General features: G+C 44.4%; 1 protein-coding gene across 1 annotated transcript in view; it reads right to left on the bottom strand.

Moving 5' to 3' along the window:
- Positions 1 to 534: 534 nt before the first annotated feature.
- The window catches only part of rbp2 (retinol binding protein 2), a 31,633-nt gene continuing 21,415 nt past the window's right edge, over positions 535 to 10,752 (bottom strand). Inside the window, exons 2-4 of the mRNA XM_033031095.1 lie at positions 4,849 to 5,027; positions 3,184 to 3,285; positions 535 to 763 (exon numbers count right to left, since the gene is read on the bottom strand). Of these exons, the coding sequence (XP_032886986.1) occupies positions 698 to 763; positions 3,184 to 3,285; positions 4,849 to 5,027 (347 nt within the window). The 3' untranslated portion in view covers positions 535 to 697. The remainder of the gene's footprint in view (positions 764 to 3,183; positions 3,286 to 4,848; positions 5,028 to 10,752) is intronic.

Genomic DNA, 10,752 nt, shown 5'->3' with positions numbered 1-10,752 from the left:
TTTTATTGATCAGTCTGAAGAAGGGTCTCGACCCGAAACGTCACTCTTTTCTTCTCTCCAGAAATGCTGCATGTCCCGCTGTTACACCAGCTCTTTATGTGTAGCTTGTTTTATTAAATGTGTTCCCGAGCCATTGTCCACTAATGTTCCTCTTGATCAGAAAAAGCAATCGGTTGAACCCATTGCCTTCACTTCTTTCATTAAGACTTTATCATGACATTTCACCTCATTACTTGTTATTAAAAGTTTAACACCTATAGAAAATGGAAATCCAGACATTTGTCCCCTTAAACATTTTTACCTTCCCGAGTTCTCTCTCAATCTCTCTTGACTAAACCACTAGCTTGGAATAAAGAAGACAGTTTTTTTGAGAGCTCTGATTGAGCTTTTCTCTGAGGAGAAGCCAAAGAGAGAAATGTTTGCCTCAGGCAAAGGGATAAATCTGAGTCCTGGTGATGCATTATTGACGGCAGAACATTAAAGATAATACACGGTCTCTTTGGAAACAAGCATTGAGGATGAAGGATGGAAGGCTCCTAATGCACTGCTTTTCTTTTACACAATGTACAATACAAATAAATTTAGTCTCATTTGAGTCACCATTCGTACAGTGTGGAAAAATTCCCTTTATTGTGAAAACACAGCGCACGTTAGAGGTAAAAATGCTGCATCCAAGTCCGCATTCAAACAGACTGACTCATTTGTACATTGGCAATTTTTTCTTGAAAATTTGATGGCAGACCTGGTCATCGCATGTTAACTCCTGCAAAACAAAAGAACGATAAATTAAAGGACATTCACCTTGTGTGGCTGAAATAGTTTATTTGTGGGACCAGGCTTGGCTCTGATGGTGGCAGAGATAGCCGCTAGCATTGTATGAGAGACTTCCATCTAAACAAGGTATTGTAAGACTTCTGGTGTTAACACAATATGATCCTTGGCAAGAGAATAGTTGGGAGAGGAAAATTCAAATATATAAACAACAAAAGAACAGTTATATTCTTGACCACGCTTTGCCGAGTGAGTTTTTAACACACGGGTTGGGAAATTGGCTAAACAAGTAGGCAAAGAGCTTTAATTGAGGATAGGGTCACACTAAACTGTAGAGAATGGCCACGAAACGTCAAAAGACCTCAGAAGGTTCTGATCAGTGGAAGTTATGTTAGCCCAAGCGACAGTGGCACAGACCTGCCTCATGGAGACTAAAGAAGTGGCTCTACTTGTTCAAATATGCACATTTACTACTGATATGGTATGTGCTGGGTCTGGAGAGGGTCCAGAGGAGGTTTACAAGAATGATCCCAGGAATGAGTTGGTTAACCTATGATGAGCGTTTATCGGCACTGGGCCTGTACACGCTGGAGTTTAGAAGAATGAGGGGGGGGGGACCTCATTGAAACGTACAGAATAGTGAAAGGCTTGGATAGAGTGGATGTGGAGAGGATGTTTCCACTAAGGGGAGAGTCTAGGACTAGAGGCATTAGCCACAGAATTAAAGGACGTTCTTTTAGAAAGGAGATGAGGAGAAATGTCTTTAGGCAGTGGGTGGTGAATCTGTGGATTTCTTTGCAACAGAAGGCTGTGGAGGCCAAATCAGTGGATATTTTTAAGGCAGAGATAGATAGATTCTTGATTGGTACAGGTATCAGAGCATATGGGGAGAAGTCAGGAGAATGGGGTTAGAAGGGAGAGATAAATCAGCCATGATTGAATGGCGGAGTAGACTTGATGAGCCGAATGGCCTAATTCTACTCCTCTCTTATGACCTTATGACTTATATTATTGGACATCTTCGATGCTTCACTGATGAACTCCTATCATTCAGTGCCCCTATCTACAGCATTGATGTCCAATGTATTTAAATGTACAGGGCTCCTGCTGACATAGATATGTGCTTTGGTCATGTGAAGAAATGTAATTGAAATTAGTCTGAGGCAAAAGTGCAGTGAGAAAATAACCCATTTAATTTAAGACTCAAGCTCATATTGGCTTCTTCCCAGAGGCCATTAGGACTGTAAACCTCTGTCTCACCAGGGACTAACTTTACTGTACCACTACTGGTTTTTTTTTTAATTGCTGTTTTTCCCCCTTTTCCTTCCACCCACAACATTTAATATGAAAAATTCTGTTTGTAGTTTGTTTGGTTGTTTGTTTGTTTGTTTGTCTTTTTGCACAAAGTCCGCGAGCATTGCCACTTTTCATTTCACTGCACATCTCGTATGTGTATGTGACGAATAAACTTGACTTGGCTTGACTTGACTTGATGGGCAGAATTAGTCCATTCGGCCCTTCAGGTTTACTCCGCCCTTCAATCATGGTTGATCGATCTGATCAGCCGCAGTGGAGGAGTGCTGGGTGAGAAGGGGGAAAGCATGGCTGGGGAAAAATCCGGACATATTTGGCAGCCTTGTGTTTGATTGCTCATGCATTGCTGTTCTCAACATGCCAGTGGTCTTCTTGCTTAAACCAATTGTTTGCCGAATGCCGAGATACAAGCACTGCATCATATGTGAAGCCGGAAGCAGAACATTGGCGGCACACAAAAATGCTGGAGAAACTCAGCGGGTGCAGCAGCATCTATGGAGCGAAGGAAATAGGCAACGTTTCGGGACGAAACGTTGCCTATTTCCTTCGCTCCATAGATGCTGCTGCACCCGCTGAGTTTCTCCAGCATTTTTGTGTACCTTCGATTTTCCAGCATCTGCAGATCCTTCTTAAACAGCAGAACATTGGCGTAGTATTCTATACATTCCCCGCAGGCAGCAAGCCATTGCGACAGAAAAGGACTCAAAGTGCTGGAGTAACTCAGCGGGGTCAAGCAGCATTTCTGGAGAACAGGGACAGGTGACGTATCGGGTCGGGACCCGATATTCAATCTGAAGAAGGATCACGACCTGAAACGTCACCTGTCCATGTTCTCCAGAAATGCTGCCTGACCCGCTGAGTTACTCCAGCACTTTGAGTCCTTCTGTTTGCAAAACCAGTTCCGTGTTTCTACTGCTGAGACGCGGTGACACCCTATTGTGTTTCATACAGGAAAAATGAGCAATTGTTCATTCAGATTTCTTGCAATGCAATCAAATTTACCGTTTTGATTGGCAAAGTGTTAGACCTCAAAGTTGACGTGAATAATCAGGGGCACAACTTTAATGGGAACATCTTACTGCAAAACATTTTTCATACCAAGTGTAGATTACCGCCCTCAATCCAGTGCTTCCAGCCTCTGTTGGGCTTCTCACCCTTCTGAATGCAGATTAACTTGTCCCCATCCCACTGCACCAGCGTCTGCAGGCAAACAAACAAAGGTCAAGAGAGAGCCAAGAGTCAAGAATGTTTCATCGCCATCTTCACCGAGGACCAGGGGGATGAAAATCTTGCTTGCTGTAATTTTACAGACACATTAAACACTACAACACAACAATAGGAAATCAGTTATTCTAGGTAAATTCTAGGTTATTCTAGGTTATTCTCAGAAGGTAGTTGAGGCCAGTTCATTGGCTATATTTAAGAGGGAGTTAGATGTGGCCCTTGTGGCTAAGGGGATCAGGGGGTATGGAGAGAGGGCAGGTACAGGATACTGAGTTGGATGATTAGCCATGATCTTATTGAATGGCGGTGCAGGCTCGAAGGGCCGAATGGCCTACTCCTGCACTTATTTTCTATGTTTCTATGTTTCTAAACCATTGCAAGCCCCAAAATGTAGTGTAACCTAACTCTACTCTCCACCATACACTTGTAGACGTTCAATAGAGCATTTGGAGACGTGGAGTCTCATAGAGTCAGTCATACAGCGTGGGAAGTGGTCCTTTGGCTCAACTTGCTCATGCCAACCAACATGTCCCATCTACATTAGTCCCACCTGCCTGCGTTTGGTCCATATCCCTCTAAACCAGTCCCATCCATGTACAGTACCTGTCTTTTTGAAATCCTGACATTTCCCAATAATTTGAGTTTAGTTTAGTTTATTGTCACGTGTCTCGTGTACAGTGAAAAGCTTTTATTGCGTGTTAACCAGTCCGCGGAGAGGCACAGTGGTGCAGTGGTAGAGTTGCTGCCTTACAGTGCCAGAGACCCGGGTTCGATCCTGACTACGGGTGCTTGCCCGTACGGAGTTTGTACGTTCTCTCCGTGACCTGCGTGGGGTTTCTCCCACACTCTAAAGACATACATGTTTGTAGGTTTATTATACATGGTATAATTGTAAATTGTCCTAGTGTGTTTAGGAAAGTGTTAGCGTGCAGCATCACTGATCGGTGTGGACTCGGTGGGCCGAAGGGTCTGTTTCCATGCTATATCTCCAAACTAAACAAATACACAATTACAATCGAGCCATCCACAGCATAGAGATTCACGATAAAGGGAATAACGTTAGTGCAAGATATAACCAGTAAAGTCCAATCAAAGATAGAACGAGGGTCTCCAATGAGATAGTAGTTCAGGTGTACTGATTTTAATGTGGAACTGTCTCCTTGAAGACTGGTTGCCAAGGACACAGTTGCAAGTTAAGTGCTGCCCCAGTGAGATCTTGTGAAGGATCAGTTCAGTGCTGTATGTAACACAGCCAGATGTTACATAAGGGTCGGTTCTGGGAAACAGCCAGTTGAAGATTGCAATCCTCGTGGGAGATATAAAACAAATTTCTCAGAATGAATGTGGACATTCCACAGCACAGGCAGCTGATTGAAAGACATTGGTGTCGGGATGGAATCAAGCCCTCCAACCTTCCTTTCAGTTTGAAGCAGTAAGGCCAAGCAAATTAAATGTAAGATGCAGTAGGAAAAGCCAAAGGAGAAGAAAAACCCATAGAAATGCAGTGTCTTTGTAGGGAAGAAATCTATTTGCACTTACCTTCACTGTCCTATTATCTAAGCCTTTTGTGTGTTCTTCAAATTCTTTTCCAATTGTGTAATCCAGGTTGTAGTTTCTGAAGGTACTCAGAGTTTTCGTGTGAAACACGTCTCCCTCTTGCTTGATTTCTTTTGTCTGTGTGAGATGGCTCCCGATCTTCCTGGTGGCAAAATCTATGTCTGGCGTTGGAGAGAAGAGAGTCACTTCAGCATGGGGATACTAAAGAGTTTTTGTTACAGTTTAATTCAAGCTGATCCACTGCTTGAAATGTTGGTGCTTGTTATCGGGATGAAGCGTTTATGTCGGAGTTTTTACGCACGGAGACTTGGCATTATCTAGCAATAAGAATAAGACTTAAGGCCTGCAGAGCCAAGCCTTTCCCCCAGAGGGAAATGATTAAGATTGCACATCACACACTTGATGTCCCATCCGCATAATGGCATGGGCAGTTACAGCTGGAAAATTGTAGTCTAAGCTTTGTTTCATTTTATCTGTGAGTGGGCTGACTGACTGTTCAATAGGTTTTTATTTTACCCAGTCTGGCACTGCCATGTGCTCTGTGAACTTTTTCACATTGCAATTCACAACAAAAGCTGCTGGATGGAACTGCAGATGCTGGTTTGTACTGTAGATGGACACAAAAAGGGCATCAGGGTGGCACAGCGGTAGAGTTGCTGCCTTTCAGTGCCTGAGACCCGGGTTTGATCCTGACTACGGGTGCTGTCTGTACGGAGTGTGTACTCCCCGTGACCTGCGTGGGCTTTCTTCGAGAACTTCGGTTTCCTCCCACACTCCAAAGACGTACAGGTCTGTAGGTTAATTGGCTTGGCATAAATGTAAATTCTCCCTGGTGTGTAGGATAACGTTATTGTGTGGGGATCGCTGGTCGGTGCGGACTCAGTCGACCGAAGGGTCCGTTCCTGCTCTGTATCTCTAAACTAAACTAAAAACTAAAAAGCTGCAGTAACTCCACTGGTCAGGCAGCATCTCTGGAGAAAAGGAATAGGTGACGTCTCGGGTTGAAACCCTTCTTCAGAATGAGGGTCAGGGGGAAGGGAAACAAGAGATATAGAAGGTAAAGAGAACAAATGAATGAAAATGTGCAAAATGTTCTGCTTTAGGGTGTAGATGATATCAAGAAACACAAACTGCCAGAAGTGCTCAGTGGGTCAGGCAGCATCTATAGAGGAAAATGGAAATGCTGGGATCCTTCTTCACAGGGAAATGTCAAAGAGGGTTTACTATGAGGTGATGTCGTAGTGGAACAGGAAATTGGGGCACAAGAGACAGCAGAGATGAGGAGAACTTCTTCAAAGTGGACATACATTGAGGAGGAACAAGGGACTGTGGATAGACACAAAATGCTGGAGTAACTCAGTGGGTCAGGCAGCATCTCTGGCAACGACACCTCTTCCTTTTCTCCAGTGATGCTGCCTATACCGCCCGCTGAGTTACTCCAGCAATTTTGTGTCTATCTTGGGTTTGAACCAGCATCGGCAGTACCTTCCAAAACGAGGGACAGTAGATATTGTTTAAGAAGGTAGACAAAAATGCTGGAGAGACTCAGCGGGCGGGTCAGGTAGCATCTCTTGAAGAACACGGATCGGTGATCAATGTACAGTCCTATATTCCGATTGAAGGAGGATAGTGACCCAAAAACGTCAGCTGTCCATGTTCTCCAGAGATGCTGCCTGACTCGCTGAGTTACTCCAGCGCCTGGAGTCATATTTTGTGGTGGAGCAGTAAAATGGGGACTTAAGATAGCAGATAAAGAAGGGCCCCGATTCAAAATGGAGTCTGTTCATTTCCCTCCACAGATGCTGCCTGATCCACGGAGCTCCTTCAGAACTTTGCATTTTGTACAAGATTCCAACATTTGCAGGTTTTTGTGTCCCCATCATCATGCTGATGACAGTCATCAGCAGATGTCAAGCAATTGGCAATAATGAAAAACCACCGTCTTAAATGGTCAGGGTTAATAGTCAATCATACTTAGCAGACTAATGGAAGAGTAGAATAATTGGGAATCTTGTGTCTCCGGGTCGTTATAATGATTGTTTGCAACTCTCTGCTAATTAACTGACTGCTATTAGTACAACGGAGCTGGCAGCATGCTGCGCTGAGTGACAATATTGAGTTGCAGTAACCAATAGACAAAGCAACATTAAAATAAAATTCCCTTGAACTGTTGTCACTTTTATTTTTAACTGCTATCATAACTAGTATGTCCTATATATATATGTATGTAGTGCGTATGAAGGAATTGCAGATTCTGGTTTAAACCAAAGGTAGACACAAAATGATGGAGTAACTCAGCGGGGCAGGCAGTACCTCTGAAGAGAAGGAATGGGTGATGTTTCAGGTCGAGACCCTTCTTCAGACTGAAGGATCTCGACACAAAAGGTCACCCATTCTTTCTTTCCACCGATGCTGCCTGTCCCGCCGAGTTACTCCAGCATTTTGTGTGTATATATATATATATAAAAATATATATATATTTGTGTGTGTAGATATATGTCAATACAAGGCAAGGATCCAAACAATAGAAGTTGAGTTTGAGTCGTAAGCAACATATATTAGGGAACAGAATATCAACGTCTTAAAAGACCTAATCATTCTTCTCCTTAAATTGTTTTAAATCAAGAGTTTTATTTTACATGGAAGTTTTATTATGGTTTAATCAATATTTAGTGTCATTTGATTAGAATAGAATGCGTGACGCTTTCAGGAATTGACAATTGGGTAGGAATGAAGAGAATTCTACTTCCACCTGTCATTTCATATCAGGAAATTCTATTGTAAGTCTATCTCACAGATGAATAAATCATCATCATTTCTGGTTCAGCTGTCAGTAAAATAAAAGATGCTGAAATCCATTGCCGAATTACCGAGAGAGACATTGCTAGTTATTTCAATGTCGTTGATGTGATTTTTGTGTGCGTGTCTGGTAGGCTTTCGATACTCAGAAAACATGATTGTGTCAGGATGTTTGCTCAATGCAAAATTGGTTGATTCCTTCACTTTGTTGTGACCTTTCAGAGGCTGAAGCCGGTTGATATACAAGTCTTTATTCATCAATAGAAACACATTCTCTTGGAGACTTCTCGGTGAAATCCCCCAAGCTCAAAGTACATCAAGTTTTTATACTGTAAGCTTGAAGATAACAGCGGGTGATTCAATACAATTTCTCTAGCTACGATAATATTGTTGACTCAGTATTTTTGAGTTTGACAATAGGTTCCATTGAACTGCACATCTACAATGAAGCTGACAAGTCATCTTTGAATGATCTAACAACTTTGCTGGTTCAATTTAATTCATATGGATGGTATAAAAGCCTCTGAGAATGCAAACACCAAATATTAGTGTTAGAGGGACTGACTCTCTGGATTATATATAAAATACCAATTATTAATAAACAAACAAATATGCATATGACCGTATATAGGATAGTTTAGAGATATAGCGTGGAAACAGGCCCTTCGGCCCGCCGAGTCCACACCCACCAGAGATCCCCGCACATTGACACCACCCTACATACACTAGGGACAATTTTTTTATATTTGCACCACCAATTAACCTACAAACCTGTGCGTCTTTGGACTGCGGGAGGAAACCGAAGATCGCGGAGAAAACCCACGCTGGTCAAGGGGAGAACATACAAACTCCGTACAGACAGCACCCGCAGTCAGGATCGAACCCGGGTCTCTGGTGCTGTAAAGGGCCTGTCCCATGAGCATGCGACTCCATGCGGCAAGCGCGACCTAAAGTGGTCGCTTGAGCCGTACGGCCTCGCGGGGCCGGTCCCACTTCGATCGCCGGAGCCGTATGGAGTTGTGCGGAGCTGGTCCCGACATCGCGCGGGGCTCCGAAAAACTGACAGTTCAAAAATTCCGCGCGGCAACGGCCTGCCGGCCCGCAGCCGCATTGAGGTCGTACGCAGCGTCTCGATGCCGTACGCACCATCTCGACGCCGAACGTCACGCGCGAACTTCCTGCGGACTTCGCTCGAACTTCACGTCACTCACTCGACCTCCGCGCAGCCCCCGCTTCTGGTTTGGTCTCGCTTGCTGCATGCATTCGCATGTTGGTGGGACCGGCCCTGTACGGGGATCACTCGACCCCCCGCGCGGCCCCTACTTCCGGTTCGGTCGCGCTTGCCGCATGCAGTCGCATGTTCATGGGACAGGCCCTTAAGGCAGCAACTCTAATGCTGCACCACCATGGGAGTGGGAGAGCCATGAAACAATGAATATCGTGCAATTCAAACCCAGATCAAAGTTCCTTCTCACTGTTACTCCTTCCCCCTCAGTCAGTATCTTGATGCCCAAATCTATCCCTGTGTAGCTGTGTTTGGAGCATGGAACATAGAACAGTACAGCACAGGAACAGGCCCTTCAGCCCACAATGTTTGTGCTGAACATGATGCCAAGCTTAACTAAACTCGTCAGTTTGCACATGATACATATCGCTCTATTCCCTGCACTTCTACCTATCAAAAAGCCTCTTAAATGCCATTGCCGTATCAGCCCCCACCAACACACCAACCCCGTTATGGCATTCCAGGCCCCCACTACTCTCTGTGTAACAAAAAAAAAACTTGCCTCACACTTCTCCATTGAACTTTCCCCCTTTCACCTCCTAGCTGTGCCCTCTAGCATTGGACAATTCTATCCTGGGGGACAGGACCTCGTCAGATCCCCCGGGACCTTGCTTGTGGCGAGAGAAGGCACTGTGGCGCAGCGGTAGAGTTGCTGCCTTACAGCACCAGAGACCCAGCTTCAATCCTGACTAGGGGTGCTGTCTGTACGCAGTTTGTATGTTCCCCCCGTAACCGCAAAGTTGTTCCACCGGCGTACAAATTTGTAGGTTAATTTGGCATCGTTAAAATGGTAAATTGACCCTCGTGTGTGGGATAGAGCAGGTGTACGAGGATTGTTGTTCGGCGTGGACTGGGCAGGACAAGGATCCTGTTTCTGCGCTGGATCTCTAAACCAAACTAAAGTAAAAGAAGGCACTGATGGACCCCGGTTGTCGGGTTCTGTAGATATAAAGTCCCCCAACCCCACCCCTCCTAAATCTCTCCCAAAAATAGCCATCCAGAGCCATTAAAATTACCACTCCAACTGAGAGAGTTCTTTCCAACCAGATATGCCAGAGTAATCTTCAGCCACACTGCAGTGATAATATATCTCTGCTTCACAACATATTCATTTTAAAGCTTGTTCTCTATCTTCCATTTGTCACCACTAGTGATCAGTTCTGTAAACCAATACATTTACTTCTGACCATGAGATGTTGGGACAATTCCTTAAATTGGTGAAAGAGTGGTGATGATTCAGCACAGTGATGTTCTAATACATCTTGTCACAATGTTGACTGAGGGTTTTAAAAACACAGAAAGAAAATGGGAGCAAAGGCATTGGATAGAAAGATAGAAGCATAGAAACATAGACAATAGGTGCAGGAGTAGGCCATTTGGCCCTTCGAACCAGCGCTGATCATCCTAAATCAGTACCCCGTTCCTGCTTTCTCCCCATCTCTCCTTGATTCCCTTAGCCCTAAGAGCTATATCTAACTCTCTCTTGAAAACATCCCGTAAATTAGCCTCCACTGCCTTCTGTGGCAGAGAATTCCACAGATTCACAACTCTCTGGGTGGAAATGGTTTTCCTCATTTCAGTCCTAAATGGCCGACCCCTTATTCTTAAAGTGTGACCCCTGGTTCTGGACTCCGCCAACATCTGGAATATTGTTCCTCCATCTAGCCTGTCCAATCCATTATGGATTTTATATGTGTCTATAAGATTCCCTCTCATCTGGATTCTGGACTCTGGTCCTGACCACGTGGGGGAAATGGAGGAGGACTGGCCAAATTTTGTGCCTTCCACCACAGTGATGAATG

Source organism: Amblyraja radiata, chromosome 13 (assembly GCF_010909765.2).
Source record: "Amblyraja radiata isolate CabotCenter1 chromosome 13, sAmbRad1.1.pri, whole genome shotgun sequence".
Lineage (NCBI taxonomy): Eukaryota > Metazoa > Chordata > Chondrichthyes > Rajiformes > Rajidae > Amblyraja > Amblyraja radiata.
This window is presented reverse-complemented; position numbering and strand designations above follow the sequence as displayed.